General features: G+C 41.0%; 2 protein-coding genes across 3 annotated transcripts; one reads left to right on the forward strand and one right to left on the reverse strand.

The window, feature by feature from the left end:
- Positions 1–58: 58 nt before the first annotated feature.
- marf1 (meiosis regulator and mRNA stability factor 1) lies at positions 59–18,863 on the reverse strand. Of its 2 annotated transcripts, XM_032564280.1 has the most exons (28): positions 18,754–18,855; positions 18,593–18,650; positions 18,008–18,212; positions 16,274–17,107; positions 15,694–15,853; positions 15,325–15,536; positions 14,062–14,179; positions 13,785–13,957; positions 12,516–13,013; positions 11,308–11,456; positions 9,936–10,094; positions 9,655–9,841; positions 9,390–9,568; positions 8,675–8,755; positions 8,343–8,582; positions 7,314–7,433; positions 7,061–7,239; positions 6,744–6,964; positions 6,514–6,656; positions 6,264–6,397; positions 5,045–5,247; positions 4,719–4,946; positions 3,825–4,064; positions 3,481–3,732; positions 3,294–3,354; positions 3,084–3,188; positions 2,356–2,523; positions 59–2,266 (listed from the first exon to the last, which is right to left on the reverse strand). In XM_032564280.1, exons 3-28 carry the CDS (start codon positions 18,152–18,154, stop codon positions 2,079–2,081), a joined length of 5,379 nt encoding a protein of 1,792 aa, XP_032420171.1. In that variant the 5' UTR covers positions 18,155–18,212; positions 18,593–18,650; positions 18,754–18,855; the 3' UTR covers positions 59–2,078. The 2 variants fall into 2 exon arrangements, with proteins under 2 accessions (XP_032420171.1, XP_032420170.1); XM_032564279.1 differs by lacking the exon at positions 18,593–18,650 and having other exon boundaries at positions 18,754–18,863.
- Positions 18,864–19,421: 558 nt separating this feature from the next.
- Positions 19,422–23,998, forward strand: panx1b (pannexin 1b). Its single transcript, XM_032564271.1, has 5 exons — positions 19,422–19,862; positions 20,861–20,982; positions 21,245–21,444; positions 22,104–22,605; positions 22,692–23,998. The coding sequence occupies exons 1-5, from the start codon at positions 19,682–19,684 to the stop codon at positions 22,839–22,841; spliced, it is 1,155 nt and encodes a 384-aa protein (XP_032420162.1). The 5' UTR covers positions 19,422–19,681; the 3' UTR covers positions 22,842–23,998.
- Positions 23,999–24,801: the final 803 nt, after the last annotated feature.

The raw sequence follows: 24,801 nt of genomic DNA on the forward strand, positions 1-24,801 counted from the left end.
GAATAAACTTCCATCTCATTTATTAAGATGCACCTGGAACACGTCACACACACACAAACAGATGCTTGTGAATTTTATTAATCGATTCTTTTTGGTCACTTCAACATCATTTGACTGTTGCAACAGTGTTGGTGCAGCAAGGCAGTAAAAACTTTGAAGGGACAGACGACTGCAGACACAATGAATCACTGAGGTAAACAAAACACTCATGGCAACATAAAGCTTTAAGGAAACAGTAGAATAAATAAAGTTCCTTAAAATCTTTTGTAGAACACTTATGAGGAAATTCAACACATGAACTCATTTAAATCCCTTCTCAAACATGTATTTCAGCAACTAAAACTATGCAGAAGTGCATATTCAAACAGGTACAGCAGGTTCTCGGTGATCCAACTGTATCGAGGACTCATTAAAATGGAGTTAGTTGTCACTGTAGTTCAAACAAAAGAGGAAAATAACTATTTGTAGACGTTCACCGATCTGTTTAATCTGCTTTTGTGTCATTAATTTCAAACAATTACTTTGAACTGATGATTCCTTCAGGTGGTCACTAAAACAGTGCAAAAAGAAAGGAGCAACAAGAGTCACTTTTAAAAACTCTGATTTGTGCAAGATGGAGCTTATTAACACCGAGTAAAAAAAAAAAAAAACGACCTTAAACAGACTAAACCCAGTATTGAGGCAAACAAACTTCCTACATGGGCTTTTTGACCCAATCCCTAAAGGTTTACAGCAAGCAGCAGCTTCGACTTCAGTTACATCCGGTTTGTGCCAGACTTCACACACACGCAGCCGACATCTGGAGATATTTCGGCAGCCAGCAGCCAATGGGCGAAACGGAAAAAGAAAAGGAAGAGAAATCAGAGACCACCGCGCACCTGCAAGTTAAAAAACTACTCCGCCTGAGAGGGAGGAACGATGGCACCGCGTTTCAGCGCCGTGGCGAATACAAGCCATTGTAAAAGCCCGGCAGACCCCCAGAGAGCGGCGGAGGGCCCCCTCTGTGAGTGCAGGAGGCTTCTCAGGGCCCCCCACAGTCCGAAATCCATCTGCTCCTGCCCCACCACCTTTCCTCTAAAACATAGTCACTGTGCCGTTAAAAATCAAAAACTCAGGACTGTGTGCTGTCCTCTAAATAGGCCACCTCTGATTCAGCGCCCACTAGTGGCAAAGGTTAACCCATCAAACCTTCACGAGGCAGCTGCTGGGTGAGACCGCGGTAGAAAAATCAAGACCGACCTGAAACTAAATGTCTTCTCCTCATCCGACTCTGTGGTTACACCTTGCATAAACTCAATTATGCACACCTCGCACATTTCACTCCATCCTCTCCAGTGTACACCACACACACACGCACAGAAACACAGCTTAAAGACAAACATTCAGAGCTGCTGGCTGCAGATTACCGGCTTTGTCGTTTAGGATCTACCGTCACATTTAAGCCCAAGCTCCTTCACAGATGAACAGACTCCGCAAAAATTTAGAAGGAACTAAGAAAAACACACTGCAGAGACATTGCAGGGGAGCGTACAGAGGCCAACTACTTTAAAAATCAGAAATAATTAATCAGGCTGCGACTCTTCAGCTGGATTGCTCATTATAACCAACCAAAGACTAAGCGCCAAAAGGTTGAAACTAAGGTTTTAAAAAGAAAGTTTCTGTTTTTGGCAGGGAGCAAAGAAGGGACCTTGAATGTTTCACCGGTAACTCCTAATGCAGTTTTATAAACTGAAAACCATACAGTGAAAACTAACTCAGTTTTTATAACTCCGAGTTCCTCAACATGTCGACTACGGCTCAGAACCGAGGGCGCCCTCCGAGAATCGCCCGCTCCTGGGATGAAAACTAGGATACAGCACATCAGTTTGCAAATCAAAGAATTGCAGAAAATCTGCAAAAACAAGACCAGCTAGGTGAACTTTAATGAAACGTTGTGACGAAAGCTTGCCGAGGAGGAAACAGAAACAGCCTGTCGCCGTGTGGAAGGTACGGATCCGTTTGGAGCTGGTCAACTCTTCCATTTAGAGTTACACTGACGGCTGTGTGTGTTTGTGTTGAAGTGCAAGCAAACGAGTGGATCAGAGGCCTGCTGTGAAGGAGAAGTTGGCAGCTAGTTTAAATCTGCTGCGGGAAGCTCTCCTGCCAGGACTGTCCGTGGACAAAATGTTCTTCCCTTCAGGGAGCGACGGTGCAGCGTCTGAACCGCCGCGCTGCTCCGCCGGATCAGACGGACCATCTGCTGCTGCCGCCTCTACGGATTCCAGCTCTGAGATTCAGAAAAAAACACTAATGTTAAGTGTGCAGTGTTTATATCTTGAAGGACAAACAGATTTGAATTACTGAGCAAGACCCAACCTGCTGGTGGCTGTGGAGGTGGAGTTCTCTCAAAATCAATCAGGTCCATTTGCTGCAGGAGAACAGGGTCAGGATGGAGCTGAGGTGACGGCAGGCAGGATGGCACTGGACCACACAACAGGTCAACGGGCGAGGCTAGACGGAGCAACTCTGAATCGGCATCGCAACCTGGCAGCCGGGAAAAAAAAAAAAAAAAAAAACAGATTCGAGAGTTAAAGTTTGAGTGAAACATATCAAGATAGACACAAAAATAAAAAAGGTTCACCCAGTACCTTTGTAGACCAATTTATCCAAGTTTTTTCTATATTCACATTTCTCTCAATGAAGTTCTTGACATGAAAATCACAGCTGTTATAACCCAATAAATCCACATAAATCAAGTTCAGTACAGTAAAGTGACATCTGCAGTAGAGATTTATCATCTGAACATAAGGATGGCACAGAAAGCAGCTGGAATCCATTAGGATTTAGAAAGCATTTTTGCTGCTGCTAAGGATGGTAATAAAAAGGTTTGTCATTGCTAAAGTCTTATGGTTTACAAACAAACTAAAGGTAATGCTTACAATTGCATTTCTAAACTTCTGAATGTTCAAGTCAACATGAAGTGGAAGGAACGTAATTTCACCATAAAAATAGCCAGCACTATTATTCGTAATAGTGTTTCAAAGAACTTCAGAAGTTTACATGCAACCAGCATTTCATATAAACATACGTGTGACTTGGATTACCTGGACTTTGTGTTCCTGACGTCGTGCTGCTGATGGGGCTGTCCCTGGGACTCTCCATGCTTTCTCCTGGCTGTGGGCTGCTGGGCCCTGAGGAGCTTGGCTTTGCTAAAGCAAACAAATATTCCACATTTAAAGTTTCTGTATCGTCTTTTCATCCGTCTGAAAATCTTTTTCAACCTGACAAAGATCTAAATATACCCCGTACTTTACCTTTCATATCGTTCTTTAAAACGATAATCCTCTTATGACCGTTTCCTTTGATCCAGACCACCTGGAAACACAAGACAACGTGTTTAATTATCAAAAAGAAGAGATTTGAAAAGATTTTATAGATCTTTTAGGGACTGCATTATAATATTTTTAAAAATTGAGAAGAAAAAAAAAAGTCCATGCTGACCTGTGGAATAGCGCTGAGCAGGTCATCAGTGCTCATGTATCCATAAAAGCGAGGTTCTAGGCTGCAGCCGGTAAACTTGCTGTATGCCCCCTGGAACTCCGTCAGGAAGATCTGGTTGTAGTGGTAGGTGTGGAGCAGCGCCCGAACGTTACGAGCAAACTGGTAGAGTCTGGTAAGCCTCACCCACTCAACCCCATGGCCGCCGCTGCTGCTGCAATCTTCGACATTTCCACCACTTTCTTCAAAGTACAGCTAAGCAAGAAGGAGGAGTTTAGCTGTTAACTGCCATTTAGGCAGAACCAGAAAACCTATCACGGTTCTTCAGAGAGAAATCTGTTTCCAACCTCTACGAGGTAGGGCAGGCTCTTCAGCAGCTCGCTCAGAGACAGAAAGCCGTATTCACAGGGATTGAGCTGGGCTCCGTGAACACTCAGGTAATGGTGACTCAGCTCCTCCACCTTCATTCCTTTCGTCATGTGATCGTTTTCCTGGGACATGAGCAGGGCCAGCAGCTGAGTGGTCAGCAGGCGCAGAGACTTCCTGTTGATCAGCTGCACTTCCTGACCGTCAGGTCTGTCCACCACCTGAACAAGAGGAACGGAACGCCATCAACGCCTCAACAGTAAACGGGGAGATACTGGAGTTACATTGACACTCCAACAAAACTAAAATAACCAACCGATATTATCTAGACTTCTGAAACTTATAGCCAGGACAATATTTTTGCAAAAGTAATAAATAGTATATTTTAGCAGTAGGTACAGGTTTCCACCCCGTTTTGGGGCTTCAGGGGAATCTGAGTGGCTAGTCGATGTAGATAAAAAATCTGATCTAGTCAAACAGGGCCACAAAACCAATGTGAAAAGGAAAAAAACAAAACATTTTGTTCAAAAGGGGGAAAATGCCTTTACTCAGTTACTCTGTTTTTATTTAAAAGTGATGCAGCTTATTTTTTTCTCCAGTCATCTTCTGAGGTATTATTAGTAGTTGCTTTACTTTCTACTGGTCTGAGAATCTCATTACTATAAACTTAACTCAATATGAGAACCTTCTACTCCAAGTACGGGAATCATCACTGATGACAAGATACCTCAAAAAGTTTCACTCATTGTTATGCAGTAAATTGTCTTCCTGATAACTTCTTTAGATTGTTGTTTCTGTGGTAGAAAGAGACTGAACCCATTTATATTCCCATTTTTTATATTGTATATTTCAGAACAAATGTCTTTTTTTTTTACCTTGATAACATGGCAGAGTTTGGCCAGCAGAGCGGGCAGCGTAGCCGCATCGTAGTCCTGCAGACGAAGCCCATAACCGAATGTCTTGCTGTACTCTATGAGCAGCTGGCTGACAGAAAGACTGAAGTTCTTCTGAGCCCGTAGAAGCTTGACCAGCTGGGCCGCCAGAGCCTTGATGCGCTCCACCTCGGTTAGAGTCAGCACCTTCTCTTCCCCACATTCCAAAACCTGAGGAGAGATGGAAACGTTCAATAGGTCAGAAACCAACCAAAACCCTCAGAGGAACAGAAGGCGATATGAAGTCTGGAGCGGCGTGTCGGCCGTACCGTCAGAATGTCTGGGATTGCCTCGAAGAGCTCCATGAGTTTGGTGAATCCGTAGTAGCTGAGCTTGCACTGCCGGCCAAAGTGGTGGTGGTAGGTTGGGATGAACTTGCTGAACGGCATCCGGCTGTGTGGCTCATGCCGAAGAAGGTCCACCACCTCCTTCGCAAACTGCTTGGTTCGCTCCATTTCCTCCACGGTCCGCTCTGGCGGCCAGAAACGGGTTTCCAAAATAAAAGCAAACGTTTGACTTGGTGGAAGGAAAATGGTCGTCAATTTCTTTTTTTAAGCAAGTAATTCAGTTTCATTTATGTAGCACCAATCACAGACTTTAAAATCACAAAGTGCTTCACAAAGACACAATCATAAAAATCAAGAATATAAAAACGGACATAAAATGTAGCAGCCTAGTTAAAAGCCTGTCGGCATGACGATGTCTGTAGCTGCTTCTTAAGAGTCAGTGGAGTTTATGCAGTGGCGGTACATTCGACTACAAGTATTCAGCTCCTGACTCAATACTTTGTAGAACCACAGCTCAGTAAATGCAGCTGAAAATCATTTGAATGTATCGAACTGGTAAACACTCCCCTCAATCTTCTTCTACCACAGTTATTGAATTACAATTGTACGAGGACTTTGACTAGGCCATTCTAACAAAAATGCACTTTGATCTGAACAATTCCACTGCGGCTCTGACTGTAGAAGGTTCCTATCCCCCTTTTTTTAATCCAGTCCTTAATTTTATGACGCCGTTTGTTTAATAATATTCTCCAACAGACCTCAGAGGGTACAGCTGGTATATTACACACCATTTTCTAATGACAGTCTAAAAGGCAATCTGGAATTTATTTAACATCTGCATGCTACACAGATTGCCATAAGTTTAAAAAAAAAGAATTTTTCTGTCTTAAAAAATATGTTTTTAAGAAATAACATTTTGGATGAAAGATGAAACATCTTGTATTTTTACATATTGAGGACTGTCAGGTTCTAGATTACAGGTTCTCCACAACCTTTGCTTCACAATTATTAGTGGTCTATCACAATAAACTCCACTGAAACACAACGACGACCCTCATATGGTTTAAGATTTTCGAAATCTGTCTGCATAGAATTGGATAATTCTATGTAACAAACTTTGCCAAAATGAACTAAAAACCTCTTAACGAAGCGAGACGTTTTTATTCAGACTCAATCAGCGTTTTGTCAGTTTCAGACTGACCTCTCTTGGGAACAGAGATGACCGTGTCGGTGGTCTGGTTAGTGATGGTGATGGTAGTGTCTGGGATCTCAGCCAGCAGGTCCATCAGGTCACATATGCCGTAGTCTGTGACTCTCCAGTCTCTTGAGAAGCACCTGGAACAAAGAATACAAGATCTGAAACACCAGCGATTCAAACTCTTTTTAATGAATCAAGCTATTAAAAAAAAAAAAAAAAGACTTAAAGCGCCATCGCTGCCATGCTTACTGACCAATGGTATGCCTGCATGAAGTCCTTGAGTGCCACTTGTTTACTAGCTTGAAACTTGAGCAGCTTAAGAAGGTCTTGTGTGAAGCGCTTCACTTGTGCTCGGTGGGTGAGGGTCAGTAAACGTTTGGTACCCATTCCAATTATCTGTTGGTAAAAATATAAACAAAAACATGAAACACAAATAAATCTCATTAATGGGAACATTAATGGAATGGGTTTTCTTTAGAGAACCTGTAGGACATGTGGGACGGCTTCCAGAAGCTCCAGCAGCTTGGAGAAACCGTAGTCAGAGACTCGGCATTGCTTAGCAAAGTGATGGTGGTATGAAGGTATGAATTTGCTGATCGGCATGAGGCAAGATGGCTGACTCTTCAACAGGTCAATAATCTCTCTGCTAAACTGGATGAGCTGGGGATTGCCAACCGGACTTTTGCAACGCTGAAACCAGGGCTCTGCAAAAAAAAATAAATAAAAAAAATAAAAATTCAGATGCATGTGAGAGATGTGAAGGGTAGAGACATAACTTGAATATTTGTGTCTATTCCTACCAGAGTTTTGTCCAGGTGGTTTGTTGTGGACCCACTTGATGACTTTGAACCCATTCTGCGCCGTGACGACGGTGATGCTGGGAACGCAGGTAATGAGATGCTCCAGAGGAACACCGTCCTCTAGATTCTCATTGCCAACTTGCAGAGGGCTAAAAGCTGCTGCATAGCAGTCTGGAAAACTAAAATTAAACATTGCTCATTTCAAATGTGCCCACACACGTTTCATAAACGTTACACAGAATTGTGCCGTTACCTTAGCAGTGGAAGAGTGCCGTCATGCAACTGTAGCAGACTGTGGACTTCAGTGGACAAACTACTCAGCGACGTCATGACAAAGGGGATTTTATAGGACTCGGGGTCAAAGTCTGCCTCGCTGTTAAAAATGTACAAAATAATTTTAAAAAATTAGTAAACGTTCATATTTTAATCTTAGATAGTCATAAATACAAAAGGACCATGACCAGTTTTCAGTCGTGTAGAATTCAGGTTTTAGGTTGGAGACTGATAAGAAGTGTCAGAAAAACAAAAAACAAACAAAAAACAGTAATAAGCAGACTGACGATGAAACTGAAGTCTCAATATTCAAGATGGCCGACTGTTGACTATAACATGTTTTTAATGTTTGCACTAAAATATTTACACTTCTAATTTCTTAATGGTTTGAAGGAATGTTAGGTCTTGTCCATACGTAGCTGAAAAATGATGTAGCTGAAATATTTGTTGAGTGATATAATCATTTATTCAGTTTAATTCCTTGATAATATCAAGGGTTATTCTTATTAAACACGTCTAAAGATTTTGTTTGGAGCATTTTACAGTACCATTTTACAGTACAGTATACAATTATTGTTCAGGAAGAAGAGGCTCATTGGGGATGATTTAAAATGACAACCTGCTCATTTTTATATTTTCAACTGATTTCATTTAGGATATGTAGGATTCTTGATTAATAAAAAAAAAAAAAAATCAAAATAAAGTTGTTTAAAAGCTACCAAATTAAAGCATGTCTGTGTGCTACAAAATATCCTGGTTGCACAGCAAATACGTTGTCTAGGTATAATAAAAATCCCTACAATTATACGAGTACTAAAAATCATTCCTCATATTTTACGACGAATTCTGTTGATAAAAAGTAGGACATTTTAGTTGATTAAAACTGAAATGACCACAAGTTGGTAAAATACTAAAACTACATTGAAAAACTCTGATCAAGAAAAAAAAAATGAAGGAGCTCAAAGGATGTGAATACTTTTGCAAGGCACTGTTTGAATATGTTTTTTACCTAAAGTCCTGCTTAGCATAATGTTGTCTGCAAACAGGCTCGTGGTACTCGAGTTCCTCAAACACAACAGGACTCCCGCTTGCAGAGGATGAACCCTCCTGTGACTGGGAAGATCCCAGTGGACTCTGACGAATCTGGATGCTGGGCAGGAGACACACCAGCCTGGAGCCGCCTTGTTCCCTCACCGAGAGCACGTCCGATAACTTGTACAGCTCACCAATGGCGAGTTTATGCAAGTATCTGAAAAGGAGGACATGATAAATGTGTTACTTTACAGCTTGGACATTAAACAAATACTAAATTGAAAGCAATGGGTTGAAACGGGTACTGACTTCTTCTCATAGATCTCAGCTAGCTTGAACAGAGGCAGGCAATTAGCAGGAGCATCCTGAAGAACGCAAATGATCTCAGTGCTGTAAAATGGAAGAAGGAAAATTACTTCAGGATCTTATTTATTTTGGTGATTTTTAACCTTTCCATACAAAAAACTAAAGAAAAAACACCACCATGCTGAAAAATAAAAAAAATAAATAAATATTTAAATTCTTGTCAATGGCAATAACAAAATGTAGACCAAAAATGTAGGTGGAAGCATAGGCTTTTTATACCTTCACTTTTGTTTATACATTAAAAATAATTTAAAAGAATCAAAAACAGAAGGATCTTTCCTGTATATTTTTCTAAAACATCTCCAAGGAATTTGGGGTGAGTCTGTTTTTTTTTAGTTTGTCTATGGTCATAATCAAAACTTTGTATTTGTTTAGCAAAAGTGATTTTTATTCTTTCTTTATTTAAAGAGTGAAAGACACAGTTGTAATTTCTCACAATTAATCCACACCTGAATCCCTCAATTGGTATTAAAATTTGTCCTGACCTTTAGTAATCAAAAAAACCCCCAACTTTTCTATGAGTTAATATCTTAAATTATAGATTGTTTCTTTAATTTAAAACTGCTTCATAGAAGAAATTTATTATAGGCTTTGTATGTCAGGGGTTAATTTGAGACAAAATGTTTGTCAATTTACTAACTAATTCACCAAACTGTACCTGAGCAAGGAAAGAGATTTGTTGTTGCCACCGGTAATGAGAGACACCTGGATGCGTTTACTTCCAATCTTGTAGCGGTGCAGGCCGCTGACGGCACTGATGGCTTGCTGCAGGAACGTCATCTGAACTGTGGCCTTCAACTGGTAATCCGTGTGCGGGCTCAGATTCACAGCTTTCACCTAGACAAAACAAAAAGGAAACACAGAAATGTTCGACTCCCTGGGTGACACATCACATCTTTCCAAACACTAGGTGTAAGCCTTACCTGTCCATGACGGGAGAAGGCATCATGCAGTATCTGCTGCAGATCTTTGCGGGACATCCTGTAGTCAAGGTTGGCGACCTGAAGCTCCGCCCCCTCTGAGAAAGGCTCGGACGGACCTTCAGAGAAAGCGTTGCGAGCGGTCGTGAGCAGAGGAGAGGAGCGGCTGGACAGGCAGGGGGATCCACTCCTTTTTATTGAAAGAGGAGATGTTTGTTAATCTAAAAATAACAGTTGTAGTTATAAAACAGTGCTGATGGATAATGCTCACGCAGCATTCGTACCGGGAGGACCAGGACCCATGAGACGGGACGAGGGGGCTGAAGCTCCTGTTCAGATTCAGCTTGCTGAAGGCTGAGGGTGTGCTAATCTTGAACTCGTCCGAGCTCTGGTCCCTCTGCGCTGCTGGCGATCCGGTTACACTACGAGGACTGGAGCCCTCTCTTTTACACAGAGAGGGAAGGGGGTGGTTAGGCTGCGAACAACACTGCACAGACACCATCAACTCAGCAAACAGTTTTGTGGTCAAAACTAGTTAAAATACTATGCAGTTCCCATGAAGACAGTCACACTGCATTGCAAAAGTATTCACACTGTTCGAACATCTTCACAATACAGACCACTGATCAATTTTACTGGGAATTTATGAGTGAAAAAAACCCAAAAACACAACACGTTACTTTTTAAAGCGCACGGTAGTCCAAAATATTCAGTTTTGTTCAACAAGTATTCTTTGTATATAATTCCCATCGGATTGAAGAGTATCATAGAAGTGTTTGTCCCTTTGCTGACTTGCCTTTTTTTTTTTCATGTTTGTCACACTTCAGTGTTTCAGAACATAAATATTAGTCAAAGTAACACAAGTAAACACAGAATGGGGTTTTTAAATGAAGAGGTTTGTTATTAATGAAGAAAAAAAATTCCAAATCTACATGGCCCTGTGAGGGAGGTGTGACTGCCCTTCCTGTTAAAACATAACTATTTATCACACCTGAGTTCACCGTCTTTAGCCATGCACTGATTACTGCAGCACCTGTTTTCAATCAGGACATCACTTAAATATAACCTGGCCTGACAAATAAACACCACCAAATAATTCTCAAAAACTAGACATCATGCTGAGATCCAAAGAAATTCAGTAAAGTAATTGAAATCTGCCAGTCTGGAAAGGGTTACAAAGCCAGAACATGGTTGTTCTGAAACATTGAAGTGTGACAAACATGCAAAATAAAAAAAATAAATTAATAAATAAATGATTAAATAAATCAGGAAGGGGTCACACACTTTTCCACACCCTATATTCAAAGCTTTGGTCATCATTTCATAATCAGGTTTGTTCACTACTGCTCTCTAAGAAACCTGAGGCCTTCATAGAACAGCTGCATTTACACTGAGGTGAAATCAGACACAGGTGCTTCATTAATTATAACTTCTGAAGGCAGCTAGACTAGATGATATTTATTAAACTCAAAGTATAGGGGGCGATGTAAAAATGCACACAGCCCTCAAGATTTTTTTCCATGAGAAAAATAAAAATGAAAAACAATCAATACTGAATTTCACAGTTCTGTACAACCTAAATGGATTTATATAGGCACTTATTAAATAAAAACAAATTGTCCCCCCTGATGTGTGTGAGTGTGTGTGTGTATGTACCTCTTCTTGTGCGTCGATTCTCCCGATAGACCGGTCTTTGCCTGATCCTCCAGGGCTCCCGTCTCTTTTCTCTGGGGTGATAAGGAAGCAGCACGCCCCCCACCCAAGTGGGGCAGGCCCACCCTGGACTTTGCATCCATGTTAGTCTCCTAAATTAAAACAGTGGAAGATTGTTTTTCAGAAAGGTGTAATGAGGAGAGACATATTAGTGACATCTGCGAGGCTGCATGCAAAAAAGCTGAAGAAAAATCAGACCTGAACCAACTCATTAAGGTGAATCTAGCAATGTGAAGTTAAAATCAACAAAGCAATTAAATCAAGAACAGATTTTAAATGATTTTGGAGGATAAATTGTCTCAATAATTGTTGCAATAAATAAGAATACTGTTATTTTGAGACCAGTCTTGAGGAAAATGCTGATGATGGCATAAAAATGCAAGATCAATAAACTTGAATTTTGTAAACAACACGTCACACAGGAACTGGAAGATATTTGAAATGACCAAAATAAAACACGACAACCAAATAACTTAAGCAAAATTAAAAACAAAAAGGTTTTTGAAGCATCTACATAAAATTTCTGTATAAAAAATATTAATCAGAATGGAAATTACTGAGGTTATTTCAATTTATCATGGGCTTAATGGCTTATTGTGATAGAGGTAGCTGAACATAAACTTTTCATTAAAATTTCAAAGTTCAACTCCAAACGTTTGAATTTTACATCTCTAGTTTTGACCTTAATGGGTTGGTTTTGATCAGACAGTTGCATTTGCTTAATTGAATGTGAAGAAAAAAAATGTAGAAGTAAAAAGCCTTAATTTTTTTGTTGTTGTAAAAATGGAAAGCATTAAGAAACAAAAATAGAGGTTAAAACTGAGTAAAGACAAACTGGCTAGTAGAAATATGGCTTCACAGACACAAAAGACAAGCACAAAAGCTATGAGGCAACTCATCGATTAATATGACTTGACAAATGAACATGCAGGGCAGTCAGGAGAGAAAAAAAAAAAAGCATGCATCAGCACAAATACTGCATGCCATTTGCTAGTAGTGGCAGACAAATGAAGGCGAGCAAGATGTTAGTTAAAGCAGCAATCAGGAGAGCTTTGAGGGAGGACAAGCTACTGCGATTTGCACGGCAGCCCAGACAAGGACAGAGCGCAGTGGGAGGCGGGAGGGAGGCGGGCGTGGAGGAGTCTGCTGACCTGATGCGGTTTGGCTGGAGTGCCGCCCGGAGGCCCACTGGACCCCCTCCTGGGGCTGTAGGGCCTCTCGGGAACAAGGGCAGAGGTGGGGAAGGGGCGGGTGGCTCGCCGTGGCCTCCTGGGTGATCTGGGCTTCTCCACGGGGAGAAAAGAGGAGGACGAGGAAATGGAGGGGAAAGGGGCGAGCACAGACACCTTGGTTTGGAGGGAGCGGGGTCTGGCCTGAAGCGGAGCCTCAGGACTGACTTCGTCTCTGGGCCTTGGCGTGAAAGAGAGGTTGATTCTGTAGCCAAATACATCCTCGTTCTCCATTCGTTTGCGGGCGCGTGCGGCCGCCTCGGGGCTGCCGAAGCGGAGGACGGCAGCACCCGGGGACAAACTCTGAACTTTGCCCCCACAGTTGTCTGACAGGCGGCGAAGCCTGAGCCTCACGGCGTTCTGCAGGGTCTTGTCACAGATGACGGGGAGGTTGTGCACATAGAGGAGGCTGAAACTGGGCTGAGAGAGGGGAGGAAGAGACATTGTGCCCGTCTGGTTTGCATCAAACTTAAGATACAAAACTGAAGCCGTGTTTGTTTTAAAAGAAAGTGAAAGTTTTTCCATTAATTTCAAAACTGGAAAAAAAATAAAAATAAATTATTGAAATACAGCTAAAAAACACAAAAGGCTCTAAAACTTGAACTATCAAATTATAGGTTGTCATTTTTTAGTAACTTAATATCTTACACATTTAATACAAATTAAAGTCTTAATACAGTGTCTCAAAAGGTATTTAAACACACCTGAAGCTTTTTCCACATGTTTGTACCACAAACTTGAACGCATTTCATTGTGATTTTGCACAACATCTCAACCTCACACAGACAGAATGGAGCTCATCCATGAACATTAGGGCAGTTTAAGACATTTGGAATTAGAGGTATGGATACTTCTGACAGACACTGTAAAAATAAGTTCAGTTTTAAGGGCCAAGAAAGTAAATATGGACTTGCTTAACCTGTAAGGTGGTAATCATGCCAGGGCAGTGATTGGATAAGCAAGCATGTCAATTTCTTATAGATGAGGGTAAAGAAACAGGATTGCATCCTATATTTTAATCCTGTAGGCTATTAATCCTGCCTTTTTAAAAAAGGTGCTGATGTAGAGTCAATATGCATATTGACCAACCATTATATTTTTCTTTGTTTAATCTGGACAATACCAACTTACCTCATCAGATACAGCTTTAAAAAGGTGTTTAAGGCTTTAGGGGAGGATTCCGAGTCTTACCTGTGATTTGACCGGCATACGCTGTGGCAGATCCGCTGTGATTTCCTGAAAGGGAACATGGCGGTGGGCGTGCTGCAGCAGAGTCGAAGACGTGTGGTTGCCGTGGATCAGAATCACCTGGAAGCCGTGGCGGTGACGCAGGTCACTCAGCTCGCTGGCGAAATTCACATCCGCTGGCGGCAAAGAGACGAAATGATCGTTTTTAATCAAAAGATCTCCCTCAAAGACAACCTGATTCAGTGGATTCAGGTGATCGTGGGTAAACAAGGCAACTCACAGGACACCAGAATGACAGTTGCAGGTGCAGCATGGGTATCAGCAAATCGCCTCAGGCTCTGGCGAAGTTTGTCGTCGGCAGCGTTCTTTGCCGTGGCATTGATATGAGCGACGGTGACCTGATGAAAAGCAAAATGTACAATATATAAAAATATTAGCTCTTTGCAGACAAATGTTTCACCCAGAATGACTTGAGGTAAATACAGACACAAGTAAAGCTAATCTACCAGCATCAAGACAAGCAAGCCCCGTCTTTGAACTGTAGAGTGTGATGTTCAGGTATTCAAACCTCTCATTGTTCTCACAGTCACAAAGAACAAATTCCAGTGCATTTTGTTAGATTTTGTGTAGCAGCCCAAGATGGAGTGGTGCATAGCTAAAGTTGAATATAAAAAAATGTGTTTTTTTTTTAAATCAATAAAAACCAAAAAACAGCAAATTTATGCTTTCTGGTAGATGTGCCCACTTCACTCAGATTTGTCATATTGTTTAATTTATCATGAAGAATTTCTTATAATAAAAATTGCAATTCATGATAAGAATTTTTATTTTGTGGTCATTACAAGTTTCAGTTGATGTAAAAAAAGGACACTTTTTGTTCCATGAGAGCATCAGTAAATATCACTTAATTGAAAAATATAATTAAATGCAGTTTAAAGTAAGCAGCTTCCTGAAGAAGCCCATTTCAGATGAGATTGTTTCTCAAGATCGTTTGCGTTTGTGACGCTAAAAATGCTGTGCCTTGCAGTCACCATCCTGCAGAAAATATTCTTTACCCTTTTTATCATCATCATCTTTATAGTTACCACAATAGTACCACAAAATAGAAACTTCTAAGCCCATATTGCCCACCCCCTAAGACACTTATTCACTAAACAGAGTCCATCTGTGTGCATTGAATCTCAGTATGAATCCAACTGCTTACGGAAAGCCTGAAAGGGTTGTTAAAAAACAAACAGCATCAGAGAAATCAAGTTGACAACTATTAGTCCTGAATGCCACAAAGTTAGCTTTTAAATAAATAAGAAAACTCTGGTTGTCGTTCATCAGGAACAGGGTAGCTAGTCAGACTGGATGGAAGACGAATGGAGCTAAAAATCCAGGTCAATGCAGAAGGAAAGTCTGTTCTTGCCACTTTGTGTCCATGAGGTAAATCCCAACAACGTTGCTTTAGGTTTGCAGTTATAATTGAGGTATAAAGTCCAAGCGGTATGAATACTTGAGGAAACCAGAATATGCTAACAACTGTAATCCTCGCAGATACCTGGCAGTTGTTGAGCTCTTGGATGACCGCTTTACTCTCCTTGCTGATATCGCAGACACAGATGAACTCGGCTTCGCGATGTCCCTGGAAGAACCTGCTGCGAATCCGCTGCACCACGGCTTCGGCAGAGCGGCCACTGGGCACGCTGCAGTTTTCAATGTCCCAGAAGACACCGACGGGAGGGATGTTCTCAGGACCACTATTCTCTGAACCTAAAAGAACAAAATAAAAGCTGCAATTTGAAGACTTCAACAGTGTAGCTTAGAAATCCAATATGTCGACTACATATTCTGAAAACAAGTCTCAAAAAATAAAATAAAATAAAAAGCAGAACTCATAATTACATATTATATCGTCACGTTTGTATACCGTATTTATAGCCAATCATGCCATGGTTGAGGGGCGGCATGTGCATCAGGCCATCAGAGGACGTGCCACAGCCGTTACAAATGGGAACAGGGATGGAAGCGGTCAGAGGAGCAGGAACGTCAGGCCACACTTTGGGCTCTGAAGTCAGAGCAGTCTTTGGCTGCAAACCAGGGAAAAACTAACAACCATGAGGAAACTAAACTATGAATAAACAAAAAAACATGATGCCCCCTTTGTTTCAAAGAAAATATTACATGGAGGGAGGACGTCACGTCAGATCCTGACAACTCCATCGAAGTTATTATACTGTTAATACTATGACTACATTCTCACAATAAACAATTAGGAAGAATTTTGTAGCCTGCCCCAAGACTCCATTGCACAACGCACTAAAAGTATTACTAAAGCCACTTTTTGAAAAGATTTGCTGTCATTTGTAATTTCTGCTTTTATAAAAGAAAAAAATATTTTTTTATTAAAATTAGATTTGAGACTTTATTTTTAAACCATGTCACCCAGCCCTACTTCGTGGTATCAAATTCCAAGAAAAAACCCCATTAAAATAGTGAACTGAACCAACCTTTAACAAGCACTCCTGGCAGAAGTGTCCCCCATTGCGACAAACAGCGTGTTTTACATTCTGCAGCATAGGATTAGAGCAGAAGTGTGCTGAGGTGGTTGAAGTGGTAATGGTCGTGCTGCCTGAGAGATCACCGAGTGTTGTTCTTAGGGATCTGGTTCTGGTTGATGTGCTGCAGTCCACACCACACGTGTAAAAGCCAGAGGAAACCAGGCAGGAGCCTTGCACAGGAGCAGGTGGAGAGGAGGATAGAGGTGAAGCAGAGGGAAACGTGCTGGGCTGACTGTGTGGGAGAGGCAAAGCTGAGCATGGCGGAAGAAGTCCTGAGCAGCAGGGGAAGTACGGGTGAAAGGAAGGAGACTGAGAGGTAGCCATGGAAGAGGGCAATTGAGGTTTGCAATCCAGAGTGAACAAAGGATCAGATGCCTGACTTCCCCCTCCATGGCTCAGGTTGTTACAGCGATAAGTAGATGGGGCTACAGAGCACTGCTCCAATCTACTGCTGATTGGTGCTGCCTGAGGATTACTGCCACCAACAACACCTGTGCCACCCAACAAGCCATAGTCTTCTGTGCTGCAGTAGTCACAGTGGGTGCAAATGCTTACTTTGGGGCTAGCCCCTTCTTGTTGCGGTTTTGATGGCGGATGTCGTTGGTGAGAATCTGGCGTTAGCTGCAGGGAGGGTAGCAAGCAGGTAGGAGGCAAAGGGAGAGGCGCCAAAGGAAAGGGCTGGGATAGTTGGGATGTGGAAGGACAATGAGGAAGAAGAGGAGGCGGTGGCAGGGGGACATCCTTCAGGTCCAGCACAGCCTCTCGGTTGTCCATGTAAATGTTCTGAAATATTAAAACCAAAACACAGAGATTTCAGGGAAAATTTATTGAATTTTTAATTCAATAAAAAAAGAGAACTTGCTAAAATGAATAAAATAAGAACTTTTATTTGCATCATTTTCACGCATTTGGATTATGTGTCGCCTGAACAGATCCGAGAACAATAAGCTGTGCTCAGGACCAGATAATGCTACATAAAAGACACATTTTATTAACAATAATATACCTGCTGAAAAAAAATAGAGGTACTAATACTTTGATTGATTCTAAACGAGACCTAGTTTAGGAAGTATAGAACCAGTTTACACAGTCTGCAGTTTTTTGGTTGGCTACAGATTGCTAAAAAGCCTGACCTGCCGATTCTGATTTCTTTATTATTATTATTTTTAAACCAGCTGGGTTATCAGTGCCTCCCTGTTTACAACCCTTATTTAAGAGGGTAAAAGAAAAATGGCAATTGTGTGCTTTCTAAACATTTTGGGATTTTTCTAAAATCTTAACACCCAAGACCAAACTTTCTACATATTTACATTAATATTTTCAGATTGTTTTCAACATTTTTCAGGGGGTGGAGGGTTATGCAAACTGATATGTTGTGAATTGCAGCTGGCTGAATGAGTAGATTACGATGGGTTTCTGAGATCTACTACGTCATTTATTGCCTCCATCCCTTCATTTCCTGCTCATCAAACTGTGTGATCATAATCAAAACCGTACTAACCAAAGCAAGTAGTCATTAACTTATACAAGACACACAGCAGATCTCATGACCTGTACAACTCGCATAAAACTTTACAAAAGTTCTCTGAAGATAGCCATTTCACTCCTACACCCCCAGACCTATTTTTTTTCCCAAATTTGTCTCACTATAATACGTTTGCGTGTAAAGATGAATATACCTACATCTTTCTTTTTTTGATGAAGGGAAGCCGTCTCATTTGAGGAGAAGCAGTTTTTATGTTTCCATAGGTGGCTGGAGACATCAGGGGGAAATGGCCATGGGACGGTTCTAGAGCCGCTTGTGGATCTCTCTTTCCTTACGCCATCCATCAGACAAACACCAAGGGCCTTTCACCATGCTTCCGTCCCTCTTCTCTCTCATGCTTCCCTATGCAGAGTAAATGAAACCGAAGGTCCCGATAGTAATTCGGCTACAAAACCAGGACACTGCAGTTCAAAGTGACTCGTTTACGATGACAGCATATGTGGTTAAAGTGCGTCTGATGAAACAAGATTTCTTATCGACAGCTTAAAGATCTTTGGGGAGAGGAGGCCGGGGTATTGCTGTCGATAATGCTGATTTAATCACATCTAAGTTGTTTTTAAACAGAAGGAAGCCATCAAAACAACCAGACCTGAGCTCAGGTTAGCTCCAAGCTAGCAAACTTTGTGGTCGGCTAGGTCGACGGTTTTGTCGGTTTTTTTGTGTCTAGACAAAGTAATAAAGATGGTTAACTTGAAGAAACTATAATAAGTCCTTAAACTTACAGTTAGCCGCATGTAGCTGTTTTTGCTAACCGACAGTGAGCGACAGTCTCACAGTAACCTAAACATTCATAAATAGAGCTGTCACTCAACTACATTTAAAACAAAGTTATCATTTTTGAAATGTCAAAGATTTGTTTGCAGTTAATTTCTCAACCATTTACCTGCGAAAGTTTAGCCTCTCACATCCTCCTTAAACAACCGTTCATCCGTGTTTGACTCCCCGGGAAACCTGCACCTTTTTGTAACCGCGGGCTGCCAAAAACTAGATACAACTGTCGTAAATAATGTTTTCGCTGTGGAATGGCGACTGTACTGTGCCACTGGCGGCAGTACACCAAAAAAATAGATCAATAGAGCAGATATTATGTAAAAATAAGACTTCGTCCTTTATATATTTTCTAGACATTTTTATTAATAAAGTATAAAAATATCAGTTAAAGCGATGTACACTATTAATATTGTGTACATCTCTATATATATTAATACAGTATACTATATCAATAATAATAATAATTACGTCATTTAAATTCTGTGTTCAATATAATTACAGTAGTTCAGTGCTTTGATACCGCTCAAATTATTTCTTGTTAGATTGAAATATGAAATAATTAAATCAACACAGAAATAATTAAGTATATCATGAATTAAATATAGTTATTTATTCTTACGTTTATTAAATAACGTTTCCATTTTTATGTATAAAGCACTATTTATTTAACGCAGTTGGAGTGTGGGCGGGGCCTCGACGCTCTCTCCCACACTCTCTCTCCCATCGCCAATAGTAACAGATTCATCTTACTGATCAATGGCGCCCTCTAGCAGGCCTCCTTGCTCCAATATCAACTCCTGGCGCCTGGGTTCACTAACGGGACAGCATAGCAGCAGGTTAATCCATCAGTCAGCGTGCAAGGAGCTTGGTGAACAATAGAGTTGTTTGTCCTTTAAATATTAATTCAATTTCTCTTCCCTGGAAATTTTTTCTTCATCAGACAGACGAAAAGCTGTGAGGTTTTTGTCATTTTAAGTAATACAGAGAGCGGCTTCTCCATCAGTCTCACACCCACAGCTTTTTTTGTGTGTGCGGCCCTCATGGCGATTGCCTCTGTGGCCACAGAGTACGTGTTTTCGGACTTTTTGTTAAAGGATGCCAGGGAGACGAAGTACAAAGGGGTCCGCCTGGAGCTGGCCGTGGATAAAATAGTGACGTTTCTGGCGGTGGGGCTGCCTTTGTTTCTCATCTCGCTCGCCTTTGCTCAGGAGGTCTCTGTAGGTGAGATGGTGCATTTCCTCCAGACAGAGATAACGCTAAAATAAATTCAGTGGTCCATGAATTGGAGACAGATGCATAACGTGCTTGTGTTATTAGCTGGAACAGAAGTGTGAGAAGGTGTGGTTTTAGGTCTCCACCCTTATTTCACAGTCATTCAGAAAAGCAATGAGAGGAAATATTTACATTCCTCTACCGACAAAAGATCTAATGCCAAATCAACTTGTTTCAGATTAAAAAAACTCGGATAATGCATAAAATAAACATGGGAATAATACTTAAATACTCTCCAAGTGTAAGTTCACATTTCCTCTACTGTTCTGATGGAATACAAACGAGATAGACCAATCAGGACGCATCGATTACCGGATCTTGAACATGTCCATTAAGGGGTGAAATGCGATGTGGTCAGCAAATCAGCAACCAGGAAGATTGCCCACAAACGATGTTGTTCAGAGATGAGTGCATTTGTTCTTAAAGCCGCCAGAGAAATGAAATCTGAGAGGACAGAGTGCCAGTGAACTTCACTGATGCTGGAAGAAAAGAAATAATCATTTTATGTAAAACATATAGAATAATGATACATGTATAAGGCTGTACCTGCTCTATTAGCTACTTTCACTACAATACCAGGGATGCTGGCTCATTACATGCAGGGGGAGGTACTGCCTGGGAAATAAAGTGAAAATGAATTATTTTGTTTGTTTATTCAACAATTTTCTGCCACTGGGAAAGTTCACAGAGGGTTCCTTCAAATATTTTAGTTCCAAAGTCTAAGTCCAAATGCGTGGATATCTGGGTCATGCTTTGTTGAAAGGGCCCAGAATAATTATAAGGAATAACAATGCTGCAAACAGCTCACTAAAAATTGGGCCAGGAGTGCAAAAGAGGGGAGGCTTACTAATGATGATCATTAGTAAGATTTTATTGTTAATATTATTATTATGATCTTTTCGGATGCCAGCCTGCTTCGATCCACTGTTTCTCTCTTTCTCTCCCAGGGACTCAGATCACCTGTTTTGCTCCCTTCAACTTCTCCTTGAGACAAGCTGTATATGTGGACTCCTTTTGTTGGGCTGCAGTTCAGAACCAGGTTGACAGTTCCACACTTTGGCTGCACAAGGTATAGTGTTGATGTGAGATTTGGCCCAATAAACCGACACAAACACTAAAAATGAAATTGTGTATACGGGACATAGTAATTACAGAATGTCTTCTGAGCTGTTACGTCCTCAAAACACCCTTCGAAGACCTCGAACTAATGAGGTGTTTAGATGTCCTTCATTTTATGAGAGCGGTTAAGGTCAAATTTACAGAAATCGAATCAAAATTGCGTTCCTTGCTGTTTTATTCAAACCTGTTCTCATTTTCTCTGACACCCTCAGTTCTTTCCCTACATCCTTCTCCTCATCGCCATCCTCATGTCGGTCCCCGCCGTGCTCTGGCGTTTCACCGCAGCGCCATGCCTCTCGTCTGACCTCAACTTCATCATGGAGGAGCTGGATCGATTTTATAACCGCTCCATTAAACTGGCCAAAAATCTGGCATCTGTAGACGACAGGGACGGAGCACAGGACAACCAGAGGTAGACGGGGAAAAAAGTGTTCATACCCCTTGATAAACACTAACTTCATTGTACTATAGTGAGATTTTATGTGACACAGCAACACAATGTAGTGCAAGGTTGTGAAGAGAAAGAAAAATGATACGTTGTTGTTATTGTTTTTCAGCTTCTCTGAATCAATATTTTGTAGAACCGTTTTTCACTGCAGTTACAGCTGGAAGTTCAGTCAGGTGGGATGGAAAGCAACTGTAAGAATCAATCTTTAAGTCTTGTCACAGATTCTCAAATCTTTGTGAGAATTTTGAAATATACAGATGAAAACTGCTTTGATTTATAAAGTAATATTTAAGCACACAGCACATAACTGTTATATTGAAGGTTCTATTTATGTGACTCTCTATTACCAGAGGCCCACATAAGAAGCTATGGTCCGCCAGATTTGGTCCCTAGGTCATGAGTTTGACACACAAGTTCTAGTGTTTTTTGCTCTGTCAAACAAAATCAATACAACTTTGGTTTTTTAATAGGAGAAAATATTTTAAAAATCTAAAGAATATGTTGCGTGGCTCTGTATATAAATAACAGTTGTCAGTGTTACTTTTTTGTTTTTGTTTTGTTTGTGCATTATACTTAATATGAAGTTGTGTGCTTCATGTAGATGTGCCTTTGTCCTGCTGCAGTGCTTTGGATCTGGCTGAGGGCTGCTTTAAATACCCTCTAGTGGAACAGTATCTAAAGACCAAGCGGTTCTCCTGCAGCCTCGTGGTCAAGTACATGGTCTGTCAATGCCTGACTCTGCTCGTCCTCTTGCTTTCCTGCGGCTACCACTGCTACTACATCTTTCTGGCTTCGCTCATCGACGAGTTCCCCTGCGACGTGCGGACAGGAATGCTAAAGAACGACAGCGGAGTGCCGGCCGCCGTTCAGTGCAAGATGGTGGCAGTGGGCGTCTTCAGGCTGCTCAGCTACATCAACCTGGGTGTGTACTTGCTCCTCACTCCTCTGGTGGTGCTGGCGGCTCTAGGGCCGGCGCGACAGAGCTCCGGCTTCCTGCGGGCCTATGAGATACTGCCTGGGTTTGGTGCTCTGGGCAAAGTTAAACCCATCTACAACGACCTCAGCATGTACCTGCTCTTCCTGAAGGAGAACCTGAGTGAACTCAAGTCCTTTAAGTGTTTACAGGTGAGTCCGTGTCACATGGTAATTGGATTTGTAGTTGCCGTGGATTTGTTTCTCTTCTACAAGTCATTTATGTTTCCCATAAACAGGTGCTGGAGTTGTTGCAGCAGTCTGCCGATGAGGGGTTCGACACAATGTGCCTGCTGCAAACTCTGAGTCAGGTGAAAACTGACGTGCTGGACAGTCAGAAGATGGGCTCCATTAAGAACATCTGTGCGCGGGATGAGCCTAAAAATTAATTAGACTGATTAAGGTGGAATATTGCTCCTATTTTAGATGCTTCGAGATTTAATTTGGAATACTGGGTACAGGTTTGGATTAACTTTTGTGACCCCCCCACCTCTCAGCTCACACAGCCTTGTTTCTAAAGAAGAGGTGAGGAAGAGGAAATCTGAGAGGAAAACCTGTGCACTTATTTTCACCTAAAATGCTGGATGTGTAGATTTAGATCCACACAACAAGGATAGTAATGACTTCCTGGACATTTTGACCGAAATAAGATTTAGCTGTTCCTTAGGAAACAGCTAAACTTAGGAAAGCTAAGTTGGGTTTGGTTCAGGGTCTGTGGTTTGCCAGTGAATGTCCTGTCATTACTTTGACTAGAATACAGAAGTGTAGTCTTTAATCCAAGATTGCTTTCGACGGAGAAAGCCTTAAGCAAAGACACAATTTCAGGTACAAGGACACATATGTACTCTTGACAGGAGTGAGTGTTAATTTTAGAGGAATTTAGCTGCACTTTTTGCATGTTTTATTTATGTCTGAATGGCTTTTAAAGCCCTTGTATTCAAGCTATCCTATAAAGTGTGCAGACCTGCATGGACGGCTTAGCTTAAGCGTGGTTTAGGAAGAGCAATTACTGTATTTAGAGAAGTGTTGATTGTGTAAGAGAAGGGAAACAACAGCAAAGTGAGATCGATAACTCAAGGCTACAGTCAAGATGACTGAATTTTCTTCAAGATGATAAAACAACAGATTAGAACCTTCTTGGACTGGAGCAGCTCTTATGTGAGAATGCTGTTGCAAATTAGATCCTAGTCAACTTTTTTTTTTTTTTACCCCTCCAGGGGGTCTTTTGTGGGCTCTAGTGTCCCTTATACGACAGTAGAATTACAGGAAACGGGGCAGGAGAGGGGGAAAGACATGCGGCAAATATCGTCGGGTCCGGGAGTCGAACCCGCGACGGCCGCGTCGAGGACTCAAGGCCTCCAAATATGGGTCTCGCTAACCACTATGCCACCACGGCACGCCAGATCCTAGTCAATTTTTTACTAACATTACTTATCATTACAAGAACTAACAGCATTTAATGTGTCAGAAGTTGTTTGCACTGAATGTAATGTATATAAAAAATTGTATGTGGAAAAAACAAATAAAAAGAATTAAAAAAAATAAAGTCATATTATTTACAATGAAGGCATGAAGTTTTAAGACTGACAGAAATGTTTTTTTTGTGACAAACTTCATAATTTCTTTCTTGGATCTCTTCATCAGACGTTTCATTAGATAGATAGGTAGATAAACTTTATGTTCTGTCCCAAAGGTGGCAGGAATTCTTTAACATGGCTATTATAGCGATGTTAAATAACAAAAGTGTTTTTATTAGGCTGCATTAAATGCAAAGTGTAAATGGGTTTTTAATAAGACTAGGATCTGGAGAGTTTCCTGGAAATTTACAAAGCAGAGAAATGTTGCTTTTGAAGGATGTTTCCCATCCCATTCTTTAGTAACAACTGTGAGTGAACCCTCACACTTGAATCAGAGGCACGTACAATTCAGTGAAGCTTCACTTATTATACTAGCTTTGCAGTTGATTATATTTAATCTGAGCATTCTGTGTGCAAACTGGTCTAAATGCAAATTTCCACCTTAAAAAAATGAATGACATTCTAACATTTGGCTACCAAACACCCTAAGTTAAGATACCTTTAGTTTATATGACTCAATTGAAACAAGCTGGTTTATAATTTTTTTTTTAAATCCTTTAAAAATTGTTATATGTATGGTTAATCTAGAGTTATTTTTGCTTTATTTATTCCAGTTCCAAATTGCCATGTAAGTTAGGAAAGTTTTGACTATACAAAATACATATTAAAGATATCTGACTAGTCAGAATGTTAATTTAAGATATCTTAAATAGAAAAGCTGTGTAATTCAAGATATCTCTAATTTAGTTTTGTCTAGTCATTATTTGCTTTT

Source organism: Xiphophorus hellerii, chromosome 5, assembly GCF_003331165.1.
Source record: "Xiphophorus hellerii strain 12219 chromosome 5, Xiphophorus_hellerii-4.1, whole genome shotgun sequence".
Taxonomy (NCBI): Eukaryota; Metazoa; Chordata; class Actinopteri; order Cyprinodontiformes; family Poeciliidae; genus Xiphophorus; species Xiphophorus hellerii.

Bases quoted from the DNA above. Each gene is read 5' to 3' on its own strand.
- marf1 (XM_032564279.1), bottom strand. From the start codon at position 18,154: ATGGATGGCGTAAGGAAAGAGAGATCCACAAGCGGCTCTAGAACCGTC. The intron at 10,095-11,307 runs GTACATACACAC...TCTGTGTAAAAG, and splicing joins GAATCGACGCACAAGAAGAG to AGAGGGCTCCAGTCCTCGTA. The intron at 4,947-5,044 runs GTACGGCCGACA...ATCTCTCCTCAG, and splicing joins CAATCCCAGACATTCTGACG to GTTTTGGAATGTGGGGAAGA.
- panx1b (XM_032564271.1), top strand. From the start codon at position 19,682: ATGGCGATTGCCTCTGTGGCCACAGAGTACGTGTTTTCGGACTTTTTG. The intron at 19,863-20,860 runs GTGAGATGGTGC...TTTCTCTCCCAG, and splicing joins TGCTCAGGAGGTCTCTGTAG to GGACTCAGATCACCTGTTTT. The intron at 20,983-21,244 runs GTATAGTGTTGA...TGACACCCTCAG, and splicing joins CCACACTTTGGCTGCACAAG to TTCTTTCCCTACATCCTTCT.